General features: G+C 39.0%; 1 protein-coding gene across 1 annotated transcript in view; it reads left to right on the top strand.

Moving 5' to 3' along the window:
- The window catches only part of PXDNL (peroxidasin like), a 430,031-nt gene extending 412,303 nt beyond the window's left edge, over positions 1-17,728 (top strand). Inside the window, exons 20-23 of the mRNA XM_063079245.1 lie at positions 232-346; positions 5,636-5,765; positions 16,699-16,809; positions 17,597-17,728. Of these exons, the coding sequence (XP_062935315.1) occupies positions 232-346; positions 5,636-5,765; positions 16,699-16,809; positions 17,597-17,728 (488 nt within the window). The remainder of the gene's footprint in view (positions 1-231; positions 347-5,635; positions 5,766-16,698; positions 16,810-17,596) is intronic.
- Positions 17,729-24,825: the final 7,097 nt, after the last annotated feature.

Below are 24,825 nucleotides of genomic sequence, written 5' to 3'. Positions count from 1 at the left end.
TTTTTGCAACTGCTTTGTATCCCACCTGCTGTGGGAAAAACAGAGGATTCAGAGACATGCAAGAGCAGATACCTGTGACTGTGAACACCAGCAAAATCAAACTTGACAAAGCATCTCTCTCTCTCTCTTTCTCTTGTTCTCTCTGTCTGACCATTAATGAAATAACTAGACAAGAATGTGGCATCCCATCCATCTCACGTGATACTCCTGTGAATCCTTTTCCCCCCGCAGGCTGTAGGAGCAGAGGACAGTTCAGAGCATTCCCAGCACAATCTCGGAGGAAACGCTCTGCTCGGTACAGCTATCCCAACAAGGAAGACGTGGACTTGAGTGATCTGATAAGTAGGTATGTATAGAAATACCTTATTTCTTTAGGCCACTTATTGTAGATTTGCTGCAAATCTACAGTTTGGGGTTTTTCACAGACACCACATTTGACTTATTTACATATAGGATAAACTACGCGAAAAGGAGCAACACAGGTAAGTTCTCTACTATGTACGGGGTTCATTTTCTTCTGGAATAGTCTGTGCAGGGTATGCTTTTCAATAAATTTTTCTCAACAATGTGTGGAAAATTGTACATCATAGATGCTATTTTTGACTCCTTAAATCACATTATGAGTTGATATTTTTCAAATTCTTTTTGAAAATATGAAAGAGCATAATGTTTGTAAGAAAGGTAACAATATTTATCAAGTAAAGTTGATTTTAATTCATGAATAGTGTATTGCAAGCAAGGCTTAATTTGTGATGAAGATGGAATATTTTTGAACTCTTAGAAAGCTGTGAAATGCCAATGTTATTTCTTTGAAATGTCTTTGGACTTCTCTTTTGAAGCGTATATACCAGCTTGGTATAAAGTTATTTCTTCATAAAATTTCTCCTCACGATTGATTTGGAAGCTTCTGAAATGAAACAGTACCCTGTGTATTGGAGTGTCCAGTAGCATTCCATAAAACACAGAATAATAGCAAATGCTGTTGTAGCTCTCTATATGCCAAACATTCTTTTAAACACTAAATAAATGTTAACTCATTTAACAGAAGTTCTCATATAAGTGCTGTTCTGAAATCCACTCAGAGTGGTGAGTGGTGCAGAGCAAGAGGCGATTGATCCTCACGGGTCCTTAGACAGGCTGTGTAGAGGAGGTGTCCTGAGGGAAAGGCTAAAGTTTCAATAGAGTTTAAGGGAGTACCAGTCTGCAAGAACAACAGGAGCAAAATCACAGAGCAAAGGAAAGTGAGCTGTCTTGGGGTAGTGGTCAGGCTTGTGTGTCTCTGTGAGCTGGGGTGCTCAATGGTTAGGGATGAGGACTCCTCAGTCAGAGAAGGCTGAGGCAGAGTGCAGAGTCTTAAGTTCTTGGCTGAGGAAATGCAGTGTGTTCCATGTGTTTCTGGAGCCACTGTCTACAGAGTATTGGGAATGTCAGCCAGGAGTAGGAACCCCAGTCGGACCCATCTTTAAATAATTCAAGTGGCAGGAAACCTTCACTTGGCCCTTTAATTTGGCACGTCATTTGTCTTTTTAATTGACACTAACAGGTGAAGCATTTCACTGGTGCGTCTTCAGAAATGGGTGCTGGGCCACATGTTGAAGGGTGACTTCCCTTGTCTTGTAAGATGCTGGCGGGAATCTGGCTGTTTCTGTGGCTTCCAGCATGGGGCATGGGTCAGGACGTTCATCATCTGCCTTCTGCCTCCGCTTTAGCAGCATCCAGGTTCTACCACAAACACTCATTTTGCTTGTTTTGAGATAAAAATTTATTTATATTATTGTCTAAACTCCGAAGACTCTGGGGACCTCATTGAAGCTCTGCTTACATGTTGCCTCGGCTAAAGATTTGTTGATTTCATTTTCAGCCTCCTGCCAATTGTATCAAACTTTTACTCAAACATAAACTCTACTACTGTGAGTTCCGTTTATCATAATCTGACAACAAAAAGGTAGTATGAATTTGTTTTGTCTTGAAACTCATAACTGTGCACACTTTAGTAATGCTGCAGATTGTTCTGTGGTGCTCGAATGTACCCTAGTTGTTTAGACCACAGAGGGTCAGATCTCCTCAGCCAACACACACAGATCACTTTGGCTGTAGTTTCCCTCTTTGTTTTCTCTGCGTGTTCATCTTTCTTACATTTACCCTCTCTTCTCTATCCCCACTTTTTAAATTCCATTTTAGTCACACATTAAGCCTTCCTTTCACTACACTATTCAAGAATTAAAATCGGTTCAACTTAATTAATATTATTATATGTTCTTACAAACAATATGCTGAGTTTCATATTTTCGATAAGAACTCGAAATATAGCAATACGCAGACTGTTTTTTTTCTTTAATTTGTTGCAATAACCTCCCCAGTCGGTCTCCTCCCCTCTCTTTTCTCCCTCCACACTGTCTAAAACACAAATCGGATCATGCTTACATGATCCACAGCTCCCTGTGGATGGGAAACAGTCTGTGGAGTAGTTAAAAGCAAGCATTTTTTTTCTTTTTTTTAAATTCTGACCTGCATCCTAGCTGAGCAATTTCATAACTGATACTGTGGGCATGTTAACAACTTTATAAGTTGCAGTACTCTTGTCTAGAACTCAGGGCTAAAGTGTCGCATAGCACTGAGACACTTCATGCTCTCCAGCACTTAGACCCTTGCCTGGCTCAGAGCAGGTGCTGATTACATGGAGCCTGAAGTGGATAAAGAACTGGGACCCTCTTTATTTGGCTTCCTTGACTCATACCTACCTCCACCCCAGGCGAAGTCATTGTCTTCTTCTTTATTTATTTATGTTGACAATATCAGCAATCTTATTCTTCATACTGTACACTTTTCAGAATTTTCTAAATGTATTTTTCCCCCCAATCAGGAATCAAATGATAGAATGTAATTTGTAAGATAAAACAATGTTTCTTATGAATTTAGGTCACTTTTTCTTCTACACTTACACACTTACATTTTTTTTCTAAAATAATGTGCTACCTTTATTATGGAAAAACTATTTTTAAATAAATAGTAAACTAAAAATATAAATAGTTATGTTAAAAGTTTATTCTGTTCATATAGGTGACCCCCTCCCATTATTTTATTGAGTAGAGGTGATTTTTTTTCTTATACTTTACTGAATTCTGCAAATCTTATAAAATAGCATATAGTACTTTTTATGGATAAAAATATATTTTTGATTCATTGGTTGATTTTATTAGTTTTATTTTATTGTGATAAGAACACTTAATATAGGCTTATACCCTCTTTTCACATTCTAAAGTGTATAATACGGTATTGCTTTCCATTCGCTTGATAGACATTTAGATTGTTTCCATATCTTGGCTATTGTGAATCATGTTGCAGTGAACATGGGGGTACACATATCTCTTTGAGATCCTGATTTCAATCCTTTTGGACATATTCCCAGAAGTAAGATTGCTGGATCACATGGTAGCTCTATTTTTAATTTTTTGAGAAGCCTCCGTGCATGTTTTCCATGGTGGCTGCACGGTTTTGCATTCCCACCAACAGTGTGTAATCCTCACCAACACTTGTTTCTTTTGTCTTTCTGGCAATAGCCATCTTCCCAGGTGTGAAGTGATATCTCATTGCAGTTCTAGAGGACATTATGCTAAGTGACATAGGCCAGTCACAGAAGGACAAACACGGCATGATTCCACTTTCACAAATTATCTAAAATAGTCAAACTCATAGAAGCAGAGAATGGAGTGGTGGTTGCCAGGGGCTGGGGGAGGAGGAAGTGGGGAGCTGTTGTTCAGTGAGTGTGAAATGTCAGTCACGCACGATGAATAAGTTCTGGAACTCTGCTGTGCAACATAGTGCCTGTAGTTACCAATGTGGCATTGTACACTTTAAAATGTGTTAAGAGGATAGACCTCCTGTTAACTCTTCTTATCACAAAAACAAAAACAAATGAAAAAACATGAGGACATTTTTGGAGGTGGTGAATATGTTTAGTACCTTGATTGCAGTATCAAAGGTGCATATGTATGTCCAAACTCTTCAAAATGTACGTTAAATATGTGCAATTTTTTGTATATCAATTATACCTCCATGAAGCTTAAAAATGTAGTCTTGTTCACTATAGGTACAATATATTGTACTTATTATTTGTATTCCTAATATTATTACTAATTTATTGGTTGTAGTTATTATTTATCTTCCTAATATAAATGTTATATTTCCTGCTTGTTTAGCAACCAGTGTTTTCTGGGAGAGTGTGAGAAACCTAATGGATGTGCCCATGCCCTCATGTCCTGCATCTGCTTAGCTTAGCTTAATGCCTAATGCACAGCACGCACCCAGAACGTACTTGTTAAATAGCGAATACTGCTTTACCATACGGCATCTGGTCTGGCCAACATCAGCCACCCACCATGTTCCCACATTTGGTATTTTGACTCTTGGTTATATCTTCATACACTCACCCAGGCTTCTTTGTGATTAAATCTTCTTTGATTAGTCACTGAGGATTTCCAGGAGAGAACACTATGAAAATGAAAGTGTTTTATCATTTGTATTAATATTATCCCTATCAACACTTGTATACCTGAATTGATTTTAACACAGCACTATAGTAAAAACTGGCATGTGGCCACTATTGATTTATAGTGTGTCTAATTCACAGTGTCGCAGGGAACATAGAGTGATCTAGTGAGTAAACTACTGCTGTTGGTAACTTCGGTTCTTTTTCCATGTAATCCTTTCTGAAATTTCTTGATGGACGTAAGCTCTGTAACATGTCTGTGATTTAGAAATTGTTTTACAAGATCATGGGACGTACTGTTTCTGGAAGACATTTTTTTATTAAACAAGAGAAGACATATTTCAAATAGAACAAAGAAGAACAATTTTGAAAGTTACAGAGGCTTCTTCACAAGCAACAACTTTCAACAAAATTTGGAAAAATATCTGAAAACTCGAGACAGATATCATATCAACTAAATCAAAGCTCCATAAAGATGTTTTTAACAATACATCACAATTGTAAATGGATAGAACTTTCATTTCTAGTTCCCAAACTAGTTACTGCCTCTGGTTTTCTGAGAACTTCACTTAAGCTCTAAGAAGCATATCTTAAATTCAACCTTAGACTTTTTAATTTTTTTATTTTCAACAGGACTGAGCTATTTTGCATCAGGTTTAAGATTAGATTCATGTCAGACATAATATCCGTATCTTAATTTAGTTCTTGCTGTGAATTTATAATAGAGCAAGCAACGTTCCCACCTGGTTGCTGCATGATATGTAATATTTAATTTGTCATTGCTCTTTCACTGTTTAAAGTGAAATGAACAATTTATTAGCAGAAGACATACTTTGAGATCTAAATAATATGTCAAGTGTATATGTAATGCAACATGACATTTCATTTATTTCATAATAAATACTTCCTTATCATTTTATGTGAAGCAGATGTAACACTCTGGATTATCCTTTCATATCTATTTTATCTATAATTTTAATATCTAATTCCAGTCATACCTTTTTCTTTTTATGATCACACAGCGCACCAACCACGATGCCTTGTATGTTCCCAATGCCTAGGAAATATTTGTTGATTTTTAAAAATCCTTACCCACACAGACAAAACTTTCATTTTTCAGCATTTTTTTCCCTTCTATATAAACAGGCAACAAGATAACTTGGATGCAGATGAAGATTCTAGAAATCTGACGCTTCTGGCAGAAACAAATTTTGCCCAGGATTTCAGCAATTTTGCATTGGAAATTCAGAAAACCATCTCAGGGCTCAGAGAGCAGGTTTGTTTTCTCCCCAGGTAACATATTCTTATTGTTATAGATTTGAAAAACTAAATTAAAAAAAAATCTGTCGAATAATTCTCCAAAGTTATAGCACAATACCAGAACAATAACCACATATACAGAGAGTTTCATTACATTAAGAGTTGAATTGGGGGAAGGAGGGCTTGGAGGAAACTCACATCACAAAGAGGCAGACAACCCATCCTTTCTACCAAATACCAATGCCCCCCAAACCCCAAGTTCGGGGACCAGGGATCTGCTTAGTGGTTCTGAGCTTTTCGCCAGTGCATTTCTGAATCACTGTGAGTTTGGGCGCTCTCTTCATCTCTACAGATGTGGATAAATTTCAACAGGCACAGCATATACTTTTCTCATCAATTTTTCTTGGAGTGGAGTCAAAAAAGCTTCTTTGAGATTACTGCTTTTCTTGGCTTTTTTTTTTTCTGAAAAAGTTACTGTTAAAAATTCTCACATTCCTCTACATTTTGCTCGTTGTTCTGGCTCCTGCCTTATTCAATTATTTCTAAAATTTGTGAATGACTCAATAAGAGGGTTTTGGCTTGTATTAGAAATGGCAATGTAGATGTTTTTATTCAGAAATGGAAATGATTTCTTTCAAGCCACGGTGCCAGGCTACCTGCTTCTTAGACATTCATGTCACTATGAAGCATATGCTTTTCTTCATGTCATCAAAGGCTTTGAAAGCAGAAAGCACAGTCGCAGGACAAGCCCAGGGTCTGTGCTCAGGAAGTTCTTCCCTCACTAGTGGTGTGACCCTGCAATTTATTCAGTCCTACAGAGCAAGTGTCCTCATCTGACATTCAGGGTTATCATGAGGATTAAAACAGGCGAAGTCTTTTGTGATCTGTAAACCCCTTAAAATACCACTGCCCCCTTTGGATGGGAGCACCTCTAGTCCTACACTGGGGTGTGCGATCCCACTGCCCTGCAGCACTGAGCCCCAGCCATGCCAGCGTGCTCCCCGCCCTGCCCCCAGGCCACAACGCCCCTCATCAAAGTCACTGGTCCAATCTGGATCTGAACATAAATACATAAGATGTGAGGCATTATTTCTAAGAAGATTACACTTCAAATATCATAAAAAAGTTGTGGTGACCTAGGACTGTGGGACATCACTGAGTCTATTTCATTCTCAGTGAGTAAATGTGTGTGGCAGGGAGAGTCCTCGCACTGGGCTGGAGAAGGCGGGCCCCAGCAATGTAAGCATGCACCCTTCCATCACAGCAAACTCTTCATAGATTTACTTTATGAATTTGCAGACACAGGCAGAATCCATCAGCGATATTTCAGTCCAATTTGGCTTACATATCGGTGGCAATAATTTTATCTTTGATATGTGCTATGGTGATTAAAAGCATCCAACACCCAAGGCTGCACTAGGTGCCACTTCTAGGTGTCCAGTAGCATTCTGAATTGGCACATATCTCTAAGTGCACCAAGACAGAGTGTTTTTGCCTGTGTACTTGTTCTGTCTCTTCCATTCCATTAGCTGGGGACTCTCACTGTGGGAGCCTCTGTGCCTGATGCATACTTTATATTTGAAAGTAGTTTCTTTGTGTTGGAACACATAAAGTTAGCTCTAGATGATTCAGGAATCTAGGGTGCATGATGGGTGGGCAAGGCTAGATTGGGGAGTTGGAAGGTCCTATAATCTTTTGTAGAGGCCAGAGGCTTCCCTGAGCCTTGGCCAGGCCACATAGGTGGGAAGAGGCTGCAGAAGTGCCCATGCCTTACACACACTGAAAGATAGGTAGCTAATGCCCAGCAGATATACTTTAAAAAGGTGAAAGATTTGTATGATCTGAAGAGAAACCAGAGGGTAAATGACAAATATGCTTTAAATGAATAAATATGACACAACACCAGCGATGATAAGGAATATTGGCTGAAGCCAGAAATCAATCCAGATCATCTAAAGGGGAATGAGAAAAATAAAGATCCACAAATGGAAACAGAGGTAAGCTGAGCAGATTTCCTGGGTGGCTCTCAGGTGCTCCTATACCAGAGCTTGAGCACTCAGAGGTGGACGGAGACAATGAAGACAGACTTTCTGAGAACAAAGGATCTTTTTGGCTATGACAAGCCCTTATGATTTGTGAAATTAGTGTTCGCTGCTAATTTGTCATTTCTATACTAAGACATGAGTTTTAATGACCTGTGTTAAATGATGGACTGTGAAAGTAAGCCTGCTAGCTAGAGAGGACATTTCTGATTGTGCAGGGTATGCAACTTTGTGGGTTTTTTTCTTTTTTTTAATTACTGAGTGTGGATGCAATAGGTCTTGTGAAGGGTTTGCATTTTTGAAAGACCCTTGGTTTTATGAAAAATGTGCATAGAGATAATGTGTATTTCTAGTGATTAAATTCAATACAGTGAAGATGTAGATTAAACAGGGTAATAGAATGTTTGAGAGAAACTGTATTCCAGAGTGGTCATTATCACTTTGGAGATTATTGATCTTGAGACCCATCCCATATAGATGTTTGAGCTTCAGTCAAGGATTTCTAATCTTTACTTTCTAACCCTGAATGACATTTTGTTTATGGGGCTGCAAAATAGTGTCAGTCTTGAAATCTCACGTTGTTGAGGGGTTTACCTTTATTAAGTGACTTTGGAATGTCTAGGAATGATATTCCTTGATCATAGTCCCTTAATCATGATATCATCACACTAACAACAGTGATCTGCAAATTTCCATGGTGTGCTCTTTTGTAAGTAGTGGAGTTCAGTAGATTTTATTTGCTCTTTTCATTTGATTCTGATCGTTGTGGCGAAAACCAGAGCCATAATTACACTCAGAACATTTCATTATTTCAATTTGAGATTGTACCTAATTTATCTGACTGTGGAGAGGGTGTATGTATGGGAGAAGGAGGATGTATAATGAACAATGGGATGAGATATAAGAACTTACTCTGTAATTATAATCAATCTCTTAATGAGCTCTTCACATATATTACCAAGCTATTTGCATACTCTTACTCCAGGTATTCCAAGTAGGATGGGTTTAACACAAGAACTCAGGGATTTTCACAACTGTTGAAACAGCAAGGGGAACGGAGGTCAAAGAAACAGCTGCTGGAAGCTACTGGACTCACAGGAGCGCCCCAGGAAGCCACAGCACATCTCAGTAGTCTTTGGAGGAGCCTGAAACTCAGCCCTGTCCATGCATCTGCTGACACCTGTGCTGGAGGGTAATATGGCTTCTCCTTCCAAATCTCCCATGAGTGCCTGTCATTGGTAGAGTCTACCCAGAACACGGAGGGAAAGAGATTGGGGAATAGTTTTCTGAGGTCTGCAGAAAGGGTTCTGATGAAGACCAGTTGACAAGAGACAAGCCAGAGCCTATACTTAGGGAAGATCATGTAGTTCACTGAGACCTGGCAATTGATTGGGTACTGGGACATGAAGGTTTATGCTCTTTGGGGCTCAGCTGTGTCTCTATTGCACTGTTTTTAAAGTCAGCACTCCTATCTAGAATATATTTTTCCTGCTGCGGAAGGAAGTGAGCGATGCTGGGACTGGCATTCAAACTTCTCTTAGCTATGACTTGTGTTAGTTCTGCTCAGGTGCCATTGTCCAGGGAGAGTTATAGAGCAAAGCCTGTGGCACCAGGAGAGAGGAAAACTACACCCAAGAGAGGACCGTAGAGAAAGGCCCACTAGAGAGAGCCATTGAATTTTATACACAAAACAATACAATCGACCACATACTACTTCCAGGGTGGGAAACTGGTGGCAAAACTGAGTGGGCCTTGGGAACAAATGATCACTTAACAGGACTGACCAAAATTCAAATATGACAGTAAGCACTTAATACTAATGTACTTGTACTTTTCAATAAATTATTATTAGTGAATTTCAGACTCAAAGTAACTTCTTAGTTTATTTCCATAAAATAAAATACTACCTTTTAAAGGGCACTTTCTCTCTGGATCAGTTTTGCAAGTTATAAGTTCTTAGGTCATTTACACTTCTGATTAGATTTCTATGGTGGCTTTAAGAGTTAGATTTTCTTAAGCAAGATTTATAACTTTGACTCTTCAGCAGGACTTTTTATTTAAAGGAATGAAACTGTAAAAGAACCTGTCCGGATAGCCTCTGATGGGAACTGTATTAGCTTACTAGGGCTGCCATAACAAAGTACTACAGACTGGGTGGCTTAAACAACAGAAATGAATTGTCTCACAGGCCTGGAGGCTGGAAGTCTGAGATCAAGGTGTCAGCAGGTTGGTTCCTTCTGAGGGCTGTGAGGAAAAATCTGCTCCAGGCCTCTCCCCATCTTTTGCTGGATTCCTGGCAATCTTTGGTTTTCCTTGGCTTGTAGGTCTCTGCCTTTATCTTAATTTCATTTTCCCTGTGTGCATGTCTGTGTTCAAATTTCTTCTTTTTGTAAGGACACTAGTTATATTGGATTAAGGGCCTGCCCTACTCTAATATTACTTCATCTTAAATTAACTAACTACATCTACAACAACTCTGCTTCCATGTAACATCACATTCTGAGGTGCTAAGGGTTAGGACTTCAAGATTTGAATTTGAGGGAGTGCAGGCATACTGCTTAACCCAGAACAGGAACCATGCAGATAAGAATCCTTTTAGAATGTAGGGCAACTGATGGAGTTTGGATGTGTTGTCCCCTCCAAAACTGATGTGGAAATTTGATCTCCAATGTGGCAGTGTTGGAAACTGATTGAGTCATGGGGGCAGATCCCTCATGAATGGATTCATGCTCTCCCTGGGGGAGGAGGGGTAATGATTGAGGTCTCGCTCTATTAGTTCCCACGAGAGCTGGTTGTATATAGGACCCTGGCACCTCCTCTCTCTCTCTCTTGCTTCCTCTCACCATGTGATCTGCTTTTACCCACCAGCTGCCTGCCACTTCCACCATGAGTAGAAGCAGCCTGAGGCCCACGCCAGATGCAGCTGTCCCAGAATCATAAGCCAAATAAACCTCTGTTCTTTATGAATTACCCAGTCTGAGGTATTTCTGTTATAGCAACACAAAACAGACTAAAACAGCAACGATGACAAAATTACTGTCAGTACTGTCTGCTTCAATGTGACAGGCATCTTTCAGAGAATGTAGTGAGGCTGAGGTAACGAAACTTTTGGTTAAGTTACTAACCTTGTAGATGAAGTTGATAATTACAAGAAACAGTACTTTTCTGGATAAATTAAGTCAAAATCTTACATTAGAACAGTGCACAATGAGCCTTTTGCTTCTGGGAAGATGGAGTTGACATGCTTTTGTCTATTTCCTGCAGTATCCACAACTGTAACTGCAGGCGTCATATACAAAACAAGCGTGAGATGACTCAGAATGGTGGAGAGAGGAAAGCAGATCAATCCAGGACCTTGGGGCACACAGAACAACACAATGCTCTTTCCTGGTATTTTTTCCTCACATGATACAGACATAGAGCTGAGGAAGCCACAACCTGGAAACAGCAACAGGCGCGCACACACACACACACACACACACACACACACACACACACACACACACACACACACACACACACACACACTTCCAGCAAATCTTAGTCTCTCTGGACAAAGGGCCAATATGGACAGCTTTTAGACAGTAACTACTCTACCCCAGCTGAACACCACAGGCAAAACTGTGGCCCCTTCTCCAGCAACACAGCAAAGGCCATTTGAGGAGCTCAAACTTCCACCCTCTCCAGGATATACTGAGACATCCTAACTCCCTCATGAGCCTGTGGTCAGAGAAAGCCAAGTAAGAAACCAGGCTTTCTGTCCTTGCCAGATGATTACAGTCAGAAGCAGGAGGGTCATGAGGAGAGCCTGGACTTCCACCCTCTTTTGCAGTAATGAGGCCTCTCTCCCCTTCTCCATTGGGGTGGCTCACAGGAGACTCAGGACTTGCTCCACTTCCCAGTGGTGATGAGGCCATGCTCTGCCATTACCCTCCTGAGGTGTTGTGAAGTCCATGTGGACAGTGGTGAAAAAAGCATCTACACTTGCCATCCAGGGAGGTACACGTACAGGCCCAACAGGGAGCCAGAACTCCAACTCCGCTCAGGGTTATGGAAGAGAACCCCCATGTGTGTCAATGGAGGTGAAGTAGGGAACCTGGACTTCTGTCCCCACCTGACAGTAACAAAGAGGTTCCCCTCTTCCCATGCCAGAACAGCTTCAGAGGAATACATCTAAACAAAAGGTTTAAATAAGACCTAAAGTCTTACAACACTCAAAATGTCCAGGTGTCAATAGGAAATTATTCATCATACGAAGAACCAGGAAGACTTCAAATGGAACAAAAAAAGGTAACCAATTGATTCTATCACTGAAGTGACAGAGAGGTTGAAATGATCTGACAAAGATTTTAAAGGATCCATAAAAAATGCTTCAACGAGCAATTTCAAACACATTGGAAACAAATGAAAAACAGAAAGTTTTATCAAAATAATAGAAGACATAAAAAAGAACCAATGGAAATTTTAAAACTGAAAACTGCAACAATAGAAAGAAAAAAGATCAGTGGATGGGCTCAACAGCACAGGGGCGAAGAGAGAAGAAACAATCAGTGGACTGGAAGACAGAAGATTAGAAATTATGCAGTCTGGATAACAGAGAGAACACAGACAAAATAATGAGCAGAGCCTCAGAGACCTGCTGGACCATAACAGAAAACATCAGCCGTTTGTGTCATCAGAGTTTTGGGAGGAAAGAAGAAAAAGGATGAAGGTAATTCCGAAGAAATTCACACCAAGATGCCAAGATGCACTATAGTCAAACTTTTGAAAACAAAATAAAAAGAAAAACATCTTGAAAGCAGCAAAAGAGAAATCACACCTTACCATTATCAGGCTAAAGAGTGAATGATTGAATGCTTCCCTCCTAAGATTGCAAACAAAGCGAGGATTCCCATTCTCACCACTTGTATTTGGCCTAGTGCTGAACATAGTTGCCAGTGTAATAAGACAAGAAAATGAAAAGGCCTATAGATTGGAAGGGAAGAAATAAAACTATTTTTAGATAATATAGCTACCTACATAGAAAATCTCCAAGATCTACAAAAAACTACTAAAACAAATAAGTGAGTTGAACAAGATCACAGGATACAAGATAAACCCAAGATAAACATATAAATATTAGTGGTATTTCTATGTACTAACAATGAACATATGGGAGGGTAGGGAGAGGAAAGTTACATACTTTTATTCTCAAGACTTTATAATTAGGACTGGAAAAAAACTTCCTCGTGTACTGCATATCTTGTATTTATGGTACATAAAAGATTTTCAAACCGTTTCCCTTCTTAAAGAATTTCTCTGTCATTTTATCAAAGTTTGAAAAGGTTTTATTGTTTTAAGTGCCTAAAATTTAAAATAGATGTGTTGCGGTCATTTGTTTATTTATTTTGCTTTCCTATACTTTTTTCCTTGAGGGCAGAAGTTACCACCTGAATACCTTTTACATATTGTAGAGCTACTTTTGCTCTTTAATTTTTTTGGATTTTATTTAACTCTACTAATGTTTGCCATCTCTCCAGTATTTTTGGTAATAAAAGTATTTTTTTCATCCTAGTCTTCTAGGACATAATCACTAACATTTCAAGAGATTTTCTGTGATTTTTATACCCCACACTCATGACCTCACTCAAGCAGTAGATTATTGTTTCACATCTTGTTGTTACCAAGCCCTGTCACTCCTGCTTCCATTGTGCTTTCCTGTCCCCCTCTCCATTCTCACTGCTCACATAAAGCCAGTGATCAAGTCTCATTAGTTGATTAGTGTATTAGCTGGCACATACTGGGAGTTTAACATACTTACTGGGTGATGAATAAATGAAGGAATGAGTGGATGCCACTGCCCAAGTGTAGACAATCTAATGCTACGTATCCTCCAAAGAGCCCTCATTGCTGTCCTACTTCAGCCCAAATGTGGTAAAATATTTTAGAAAGCAAATTTATTGTTCATATCAAGACTTTTTGCTTCCTTAATGGAGACCAAGTTCGTGGCTATTTAAGGCTTCTTACAACATAGTTCTTTACAAAATAACCCCTTTTACATGTCTTATGAGCTGTCCAAACTGAAATACCTGATGTTGACCCTCCCCTCTTTTTAACTTCATTCATATGTTTTCCCTTTAGCTGAAATGTCCTTTCACATCCCTCTGCTCCGCACCACCCTGTACATAAACACTCCCATATCTAAATAAAACCTTCATTCAAAGGCCCAGCTCAAGTACTATACCCGTGCTGATACCCTTCCCATCCCATTCTTCTAAAGGTCATTCATTTTTCCTTGAACTTCCACATTGCTGTGTGTGTACACCTATGGCATACAACACCTGGGCTTCTATCACATTTTTGTGTAAATTCACTCTCCCTTACCGGGCTGCAGACTCCTTAAGAATGGAAACCCTGGATTAGTGACATTTTATCTCTTCTAGGTCTGGCTGACAATCTCTCAAACAGAAGGTGCTCAATAACTATATAAAAATAAATCATCACTTTTATGGTCTTCAAGTCTTCCAGTTTGGTCAATTGTTTGTTTCAAAAATTTTCTTGGGCACAGTAAATTTTGTCATATATATACAACCTTGGTGAATGTTTGAAATTATGATGTAATTTCTAACCAAACAACAGAGATTAGAAGAATCTGAAAGAATCTCATTAAAAAATAAATCCAGGGCCGGCCCTGTGGCACACTTGGGAGAGTGCGGCGCTTGGGTGCGCAGCTGCGCTCCCGCCATGGGTTCGGATCCTATGTAGGGATGGTCGGTGCGCTCACCAGCTGAGCACAGTGCAAGCCAAGGGTTGCGATCCCTTTACTGGTCACAAAAAATAAAAGACAAAAAAAAAAAAAAAATCCATAAAGATTCACAGGTACAGTGTGATAGTTTGGTTATTTGAAGATGTAGGATCTAGTCCTAATGGTGCTTATATTAGTTTGCTATAGACACCATAACAAATACCACAGACTGGGTGGTTCAAACAATAGGAGTTTTATTTTCCTACAGTTATGGAAGCTGGAAACCTGAGGTCAAGGGTGGGCAGGGTGGACTTCTGAGGCCTCTCTTCTTGGCTTGTGGGTGGTACCTTCTCCCCAGGTGAGTATCTTCATATGGTCTTCCCTCCACATGTCTGTGTCCTGATCTCCTCTTCTTATGGGAGCACCAGTCATTCTGGATTAGGGCCCACCCTGGTGACCTCATTTTACTTTAATTGCCTTTGTATAGTTTTTATCTCCTAGTACAGTCAAATTTTGAGGTACAGGGTATTAGGACTTCATTATACAAATTTTGGGGGCAATGCAATTCAACCGATAGCAATGCAGCTATGACTTTTATAAGTTATTCCTTGCTCTTGTACATGTCCTTTATAAAATTTATATTATTTCCATCATTCCTAACAATCTCTTTCAACTAATCATTTGTAATTTCTCCACACATTTTTCACTCATTTGCAATGCATTCTCTGGAATGATAGCTTGGTGAATGTTTACCACCATTTATATACCCGGTGAACATGGTTTACTGGAGCCTCTGTCTCCTCTCCTCACCCACGTGTGTCAGCACCTCTCCCTGCTGCCTGGCTCTTACTGACACTCACTTCCTTACTGTCCACTGGAGCCTGCCCTGGTCTCCATCCCAGTTCCTCTGCTTCCAGTCCCAAATCTCACCAGTCTATCCCTCGTTTCGCCACTGTGATCGTTGTGGTCATTGTGATGTTATTTCCCATTACCTAGATACTGTGCTCCATTAGTTTACATGACTTTTACGGTCCCAAATGTTTTTGCTGCCCACTCATCCAGCCTCGATTCCCACCAGCATCCCCCATACTTTTCTCCCCCACTGCAGTCTACGTTCCTGAAGTACTGACCTGCTTGTAGTCTCCATACTTCAATACATACTTTTTTCCATTTGCCTGAAATGCCTTTTTCCTACTTGTTCTCCTGACATACTTAGTCATCCTCCCGGTCACAGTGCAAATGCTTTCTTCCGTGTCAGGTATATTAAAATATCACAGACTGGGTGGCTTAAACGACAGACATTTATTTTCCCAGTTCTGAGGTTGGAAGTCTAAGACAGGGGTGGGCAGGGGTTTCTTCTGAAGCCTCTCCCCTTGGCTTGCAGGTGGTGCCTGCTTGCTGCGTCTCACGTGGCTTTCCTTCTGGGCGTAGGCACTCCTGGTGTCTCTTCCTCTTTTTACGAGGACACTAATGCTATTGAACTAGAAGCCCATCCTCATGGCCTCATTTAACCTTAATTACCTCCGTATAGGTTCTAACTCCGAAGAGTCAGGTTGGGGATTAGGGCTTCAGCCTGTGAGTCTTGGGGGGACACAGTTTGGTTCATACACAGCCCTTCCTCATTCCCTGAGGCAGAACTGGCTGTGGCTTTTCTTCTGCTCCCCCATGCTTTGTACCGACCTTGTTATTTAATTGGCTTATAGCTGTGGTTTATCGGTCTGCCTTTCTACCAAATCATAAGCTCTTTGAGACCCAAGGTTACTTGCTTTATCTTTGAAACAAGAAATATTTGTTCAGTGAATGCCGTGTCTGACAACTTCGGTGATAGAAAATAAATAAAATATCGATTAGTTAAATTAGTATTTATGCTTATTGAGAAGGTTTTTCCAATCTGCAATTTCACTCATTTGATTTAAATTCTGCCTCATTTATATATTAACTGTTTCAGGTACTTGGCCCATAGTCAATATCTTTTCACACACAGAGAACTGTTTATTAGCTTAGACACTGGATGATTCAAGTTCATTAAGTGTGGGGGGGAATGTTAAAATTCTGTAGGTTCTGAAGTTTCTTTTGCCTTCTAGGTGCGTGCTCACAGAACAGAGTATTTCATAAACTGTGTGATTTACTGGCTTTGCGGCCGCCTGCCTCAGTTGCTGCTGTCCTTTGTTCTCCTGTTGCAGATCGCCCAGCTGGAGGCGCGCCTGAGGCGGGCGGGCTGCACGGATGGCGCGGGTGTCCCCAGGAAAGCGGGGGAGCGCTGGCAGAAGGACTGCGCCACCTGCGTCTGCGAGGTGCCCCGGCCAGCCTTCCCGTCCTCCCCACGGCCACTTCTCCTAGCCCGGCAGTTAAACACAAACAAACAAGCACAAACCTGAAAATTTCAAAAAGAGAGAAAAATATCCTCTTCTTGTGAAGAGATTTTAGGCATATTTTAAAGATCAAGATTCAGGCATGAGACTCCAAGGCTTCTGATTATCGATCGAAATGTAGCTACGATCTGATGAGCACGTGCTCCATACCATGTGGGCCTTTTGCATTTCCACTAACAGATGAGGGAACTGAGGCAAGGAAGTTTCCATAACTTGCCTGAGGTCACACGGGTAAACTGAAGCAGACTGGGACTGAAGTTCAACTTATGATTCTACCGTCAGGCTCACTATAAACTTTACCTGAAACCTCTTAATAGAATACACAGTTCTATAGAAATGTTTTTAAAAGTGTTAGCAGTAAGCACCAAAAGAAAACTGCTCAGTGTTTGTTATGTAGGTTGCTTTTTGAGCAGAGCTGACTCCCCTCTGCCCTCTGAAATGCATGAACCTCCGGATGCACACTGTGCTATGCAGTGCTGTAGGTAACATTTTCTAGGGCAGCATTTCTATCTTGCTCTTCACACAAATGCGCAGAAAGAAAGAATGAATAGGAGCCACATGCAAACATTAGCTTACACCATAAGCAATTTTATTATACTGAGATACTCAGCCTATCAGATTATGTGTTATAAGAAAATTATTATTATTATTATTTAAGTAATGTTACTGTAAAAAAACATGGGAATGATATTTGCATGTTGCCTTTCAGAGTGGCCAGGTCACATGTGTGGTGGAGGCTTGCCCCCCGGCTCCGTGTTCCAGTCCTGAATATGTGAAAGGAACCTGTTGTCCAGTTTGCAGAGATGGAGGAATGCCAGCCGATTCCCCAGAGAAACACTAGCAAGTGTCTTCTACTCTTAAGCCCTGAATGGAGAATTTCTCAGGAAGAGACACTTAAGACTTCAGCATTTAACCTGTAGTCACATTCTTGATATGCAAACCACTGATTTAAGAGCAAGGTAGTTCATTTAAACCTTAGACACGCCGAAGACCTTTTTATCTTTCCATTTTCTAACATGCCTTGAAATAATGCAAAACTAATGGCTATAAAATGCATAGGAATTATTTTGTCTTAGGAAACATTTCTCATTGTAAGCCATTGGTTCTATATACCATATGTGGAAATAAAGAGAATATATTGTGTAATATTTTTTAAAAATATGAGTACTGTGGAAAATCTCTAAGTTCAAAATTAACAGAGATTTTATAATCTGCAGGAATTATGAGAGAATAAGTTTTGCACTTAGAGAAACCATCTGGGAAGATGTGTGACAAATTCATGAGAGTATTATGCTGCTGCTCTCCCCACTAGACTCCCTGTTCTCAGATCTACAACCTCAGCAATCGTCCGATTTTGCTGGGAAGGTGCTTATATTAACCTTCACAGTCACACTTCTGGGAGATGAGAAATGTCAGTGAAAGAATATTTTAGAGAGCTTGTCAGTTTTGCATGAGGCTGGAAAATGCAAACTCTGGGAGGAAAGAGACTTCAAAGCAGAATTGCTCAGTGTCTACCTTTTCCTTACTTGTCAGAAGCACCAATTGTGAAACATCAAATCTGAAATATGACCAAGTCTGAAATTCACGGCAATCTGAATTTACTATGAGAAAAATTGAAAGTGTTTTGACTTTTATGAAAAGTGTTGCTAAGGGGTTCTAATTTTGGCACTCCAGTATAACATTTGACACACAATAGGTTTATTTTGCTCAGAAATGAATATTAAGTAAATTAGGTGTTTTCACTTAATATTGAATAAGTGCCTTAAAATATGATATAAAAATGTAAACCCATCCATGTATACAAAGAAGGCTTGGGCTCGCTCTAGGCTTGGGCTCGCTCTTTTCCTGATTTCCTCTGATTAAGAAACGCAAAGGTTTTTTTGTGTAAGAGGGTGGAAAATTACCCCCTTTCTTTCAGGAGCACTTTAATTTCTCTTCTATGCCCCCTGCACACAAATGGCCAAGCTGCATATGGAACTACACAGCATGAAGTTGAAGGGGCACAGATAACTTTTACTTGGAACTGGCAGTTGAGAATAGAGCATTTATTTGACAGTCTTTAAAATACAATGCACAGGAAAAATGAGTGTTCATGCTAATTTGTTTATTTTTTAGGGGAGAGGTAGGAAAGATTATTGCTTGGAGGATCTAGTAAGGTTTTTATTTATTTATTTTTTTTAAGTTTAATTGTGAAGTTAATACATACTCACTGGACTGTAATTACTACAAATATCCCATAAGCAATGTCATGTATGTGCATTATGAATTTTTTTTCTCAAGTAAGATATAGGTCATTATTAAGTTAGTACAAGTTCATGGCTCACACAGAAGTCCTGTCTTCCGTCTTAGGAAAGATGTGTGTAAGATCTGCGCACCGAGCACAAACCCCACACGTCGGGATGGCTCACCTCACAAAGACCATGAGACAGAGACTGATGCAATCAAGCAAGAGTTTATTCCAGCATGCTGGGGTCACTCAGTCTTCAAGACAAAAGCCACCCTGAGCCCTTAACACAGATGCTTTTTATACAGTTTTTAGACAGACTTTTGCAACAGGATGAGTTGTATACTGCTTACGGGTTATCTGAGGTGACCTTTAGATTTATGGGTGGTCTTTAGCAGGCTGGCACACCGATAAGGAACAGTATATTTCCCAACCGTTTATCTTTCAGGCCAGGCGGCCTCTAGATAAGGAACTAGTCTGTGGAACCGGGTGTTATTTCCTCCCTTCCTGGAATTTAGTGTGTCTGGCCCCGCCTGCTTGGCGCCTTAGAAGCTCCCTTACTTGAAATGGCATTAGTTCTGTTTCCTCGTCAGAAGCAAATTGTGCATGTTAAAGTTATATTTTTATTCTACATGTGTACTACCACAAGCCATATTTATTTACAGAATAGGGTTTGTAAAAAAGAGTGTAAAACCTAAACAAATATACAAAGTGAATGATAATATACTAAATTTAGGTGATTCTAAAAGCTCTGTCTTAAATATAATTCCATAAGCTATATTTTTAGCCCTTGTGTAAGATAATTTGCTGACTTTTCTTTTAAGCATCAGATATGAATCAATGTTTAAATCTACATTTCAAATATAAACTAGGGAAAAAGAATATATGTTACCCAATAGTATGAGGCACATTTTCTGTTCTATTAATATACTTTGTAAAAGAAATGAGAATTCCTTCAAACATAGTTGTTAACTAAAATGATTCAACTCAAAGTCATATATATGTGTATATATATATATAAAAAAGATAAATAATAACATCTTGTTATACACCTTTCACTTAAAAATTGGTGTTCATTTGAAATTTGTGTCTAAAAGAAAGATACAATTCAAAACTTTTTAATTGCACTTTTATCTTTGAAAGGGAAATATACCTTATAATTATTCATTCATCATCTACCTGGCTGTCCATCATCCATATTTTGATTAAAGGAATCTTGAGAAAACTCTTAATTCCAGGTATATAAAATATTCTAAAATATTAGAAATAAATGAAAATTAATCAAAGAAAGGTCTTTGATTCAAGATTTTAAAATAAAGGGCCTCATATGTTTCCATCTTTGTGTATCACTTTATTTAATGAAAAGTAATTGCTACTTACTTAAAATGCATAAAATGTACATTAGTATCATATATAATACTTATTCATGCTGTCATTTTTTAAAGAACAAAACTGTCTTCTCTAAAAGACAAAGAGATTCATTTAAATCATTCCAATTTTGTGTATATTGTGGAAAAATTACTTAAAACTATTTTTACTGAGTTGCCTGCCAAGAGTGCATTTAGTTGACTGACACAGGAGAAGGCCTGTGGTGGTGGGCGAAGACTCCGGACCTTGGAGCCAGTCTGTGATCTATAATGGAATGGGATGTCTAGGACTAAGAACAGCTGAAGTGAGAAAGTTTGTCCTTTTACTTGCTGAGAATTACTAGTGAGTTTTGAATTGGTAGAAATTCCAGTTGTTCAGATTTTAAAAGAAAACACCACATCAGAATAAATGGGTTGACTAAGGATGATATGACTTTCCCACATGAAGTGGTAATAATATTTTGGGAGAAAAGAAACTAAGTTGAATCAGAAGAAAGCTTGAAATTTTTAGAGATTTAGACTCCTCTAAAAAGTGGAAAGAATCAAGCAATCCATTTTTCAGAAAAGCATGCAAAAGAAACAACATGATTTGCTGGCCGGGCAGGGGTATCTGTGATCAGCATGAGAAGCTCGGCCCGGGGCAAATGAATAGCATGCTGTTTGCCCACAAAAGAAAGGAAAACGGCTTGTAAGGGTGAAGCACCTTATTGCATGTACAAGTAAATATGAAGAGAAGAGTTTGGAGGCAGATTGAAGGAACAGACCTGGGACCCACACGGACACATGCTGATGAGTCTGCGGAACGTTCCAATTTGAACTGGTAATGAGCCAAGCACAGGGGAGAAGACAGGGAGCCCCAGGGGCCAGTGTTCAATCAGGGCCCAGTCACTGGAAGTGCAAAGAGCCCGCAAGGGTGTGTTTTATGTTTTCAAACTATGGCCTAAGTTTCTAACAACATGAAGAAAACTAACCAGGATCCTGTTCTGATTCAGATTTCTAGAAATGCTGAAGAGAACATGATACAAAATATAAAATATATAATTGAACATGAGAGACAAAAAACCCCACAGTCTCTGGCTTTTAAAACAAACTGGAAATAAATAAAGAGAAATGAAAAGCAAGCCAGGGGCAAAATAAAGTCAGATACAGGCCGAGCATGGTAGGGGCTGGTGATTTAAATACACATGCGAGTTCAGAGGATGTGCCTGGGGCCAGGACAAGACTATGGGCATAAACCAAGTTGCTCCCTTAGGATGTCCTTCGCATGAAAGAGATCTGGCAAAATGTGCTCCCCAGCTCAGGGATACTCCAGGTAAGCTCCTCTTTATTTAGAACTTGGAACAGAAGGAACTAATTTCATACCACGTGAAGGTGTGGAGTCCAAATGGACACTAGCATTGAGGTATGGATATCCCAAGCCGAGAAATGAATGAAAACAATAGTCCTGTACCAATAAAAAACTCACAGAGCATATGAGGAAACAGCTCATCACATAGGATAGTCACGGATCACAACAAATACAATGACATTGAAAAGTGAAAAATATAATAATCAAAATAAATTATCAGTTGGATTAAACAAGATTTTGACAACAGTAAGGAGAATTTTTAAACTGGGATATAGATATAAGAGAATTATGCAAAATGTAATATGGTATGATAGAGTTATAAATGCTAAAGAGATGTAACAATGTAATAATAATTAATTTCGGACTTTTTAAAAATGGTAAAACTAAACAGTTAAAGACTATAACGTAAATGCGAAAGATACTCAGAACTGAAGAATTCTAAAGTCCTTATTTTTTAAATGAGGTTTACAGAGATATCGACTACATATTCTTTTTATTTTAAACAACTCAATAGAGGTATGACTGAATATAAAAATCTTCACATATTTAATGTCCACAACTTGAGTTTGGAGATACATACCCAAAACCGCTGGAACCATCAACACATTGTCAAAAACATATCCATCCCCTCCCAAAGTTTCCTCCCATCCTCTTTATTATTTTATTCTAAGTTGAGCATGCATTAAAACACAAGTGATATAATAGAAACGTATGGTTTTCATTCAGAAAAACATGGTCAATGTAAAAGAAGACAAGAAAAGAAAAAAAAAAGTTTGGTTTGGTCGATGGAAAAAATATAGTAGCAATCAACTTAAATATATTTGTAAGCACATTAATATTTTTTCTTCATTTATTTTTTAAACAGAGCAATAATCTTTATTCCTCAAAACTCACATTCTCTATAAATCTTGTTCCATGACTTCCTGGAGAAAAGTTAGTTTAAAAAATGTCTTGGTTTCTAGAACTAAGTTTCTTGCCATGAGAAATATCCCCTACCTATGTTTCTGATGAGTAGATCACAAGAGTCCCCTAAAGAAATGTTTTTGTCAGTTTTGAGAAGAGCGGTTATTGTGTAAAAGGAAGACGGAATGTCCAATTATTTTACAACCTCAGTCTTTAACACGTGCTTTCCTCCCTCTCCCTGTGTTCTTTCCCTTCCCAAATCCCTTCCAAAACCATCACATCTCACTCCCTGATAGGTTATCAAATTCATTTCCATTTTCTGTTGCATTTTGTATAACAAAATAGGAATGGGAAGATGGAATCATTTGGCATCAAACACTTTTCCTGTAAAAATTAAATCTTTGAATTATGTGGCCTAGAGTCAGGGTCATTTCTATGGAGGGATGAGTTACATTAAATTTAAATGTTGTTTCTTGTCAGATAAAATGCATAAAGTCTCAGATTGACTGAAAAAAGTATATATACAAAAACATACCCACATATGCACACGACGCACACAGACACAAAGACACATAAAACTAAAACATAGTGACACAGAAATGAAGAGAATAAAGAGATAAAAAGAAAGATGTGCCATACATTTACTGATATTTGAAAGGGACTTGTTATGGGTTAAATTGTTTCTTCACTGAAAATTATGTGTTGAAGTCCTAACCCTCAGGATCTCAGAATGTGACTGTATTCGGAGATAGGGTCTTTAAAAAGCTAATTTAGGTAAAATGAAGTCATTAAGGTGGGCACTAATCCAATATGACTTGTGTCCTTATGAGAAGAGGAGGTTGGGACACAGACACACCCAGGGACAGCACCCTGTGAACACGAGGAAGGCAATCTACAAGCTTAGGAAGGGGCTTGGAACAGATACTTTCTTCATGGCCCTTGCACACTGTTGGTGGGAATGTAAGTTAGTCTAGCCTTTATGGAAAACAGTACGATAGTTCCTCAAGATCCCTCAATTTCACTACTAGGTATATTAAAAGGAAGTGAAATCAGAATGTTAAAGAGATATCTGCACTCCCATGTCCACTGCAGTGTTACTCACAATAGACAAGATATGGAATCAATTTAAGTGTCTATCAATAGATGAATGGATAAAGAAAATGTGGTATATATACACCACGAAAGATTATTCAGCCTTTAAAAAGAAGGAAATCCTGTCATTTGCAACAACATGAGTGAACCTGGGCATTATTATGCATTGTCAATGAAGGGTTACAGAAGTACACGGAGAGGGGAAAAACACCTAAGTGGAGTCTTCTAATTGGAATCATTGTCTTTGGAGACATCACTACTATTGTGAATGACAAGGAATTTGAAATGATATCTTTAAAAATCAGAGGAAATAATGACAGCCAAACTGTGTACTGCCTGCTTTGCAACCTGTGTATACAGTCAAGGCCCTGTGGCCTGGAAAAGCCATATGTTAAAAGCCAGGCATATGCCTTAAAAAAAAAACAATTGTGCTGCTTAGAGCACTGCAGTCATGATCTGTCAGATGGTAACACAGCAGTAAAGGACGTGCTTCCACTCCGTGTTTGAGGTTTTTGAGGTTCAAATGAAAATAAGAGTCACACAAACCAAATTATTTGAAAGGTACTTATGGTTACAGGAGCAATGTTTCTTTGGAATGCATATATAAGGGTGTGTGCATGTATGCATGTGTATAATGTATGTGTGTATCAGGCATATGTATGTATATGTGCATATATGTAGGTATATGTATTGTAGAGGATTCATAAAGCAAAAATACCTCACAGGGCCTGGTTTTCCAAAGCCTTTGGACAGGAAATTTCCCCCAGGGCATTGAGTCTCTGTTGCAAGATAAGAATTGTAACACAGCAAGGCTGCTGATTCTAAGACAGATAGTTACTAATTGATATGTAAAGTTACTAAAAAGCTGCTAGAGGGAAAAGGAATGTCGGCTAAATCAAGCCTTTGTTAGTGGATCACTTAATTGCCTAACAGAATGTCATCTGACTGGTTTTTACTGAATGTTACCGGCTTCTATTGAAAAACTTGTTAAACTGTACTTAGCA

The sequence above is a fragment of the Cynocephalus volans genome, chromosome 15 (genome assembly GCF_027409185.1).
Source record: "Cynocephalus volans isolate mCynVol1 chromosome 15, mCynVol1.pri, whole genome shotgun sequence".
Classification (NCBI taxonomy): domain Eukaryota; kingdom Metazoa; phylum Chordata; class Mammalia; order Dermoptera; family Cynocephalidae; genus Cynocephalus; species Cynocephalus volans.
This window is presented reverse-complemented; position numbering and strand designations above follow the sequence as displayed.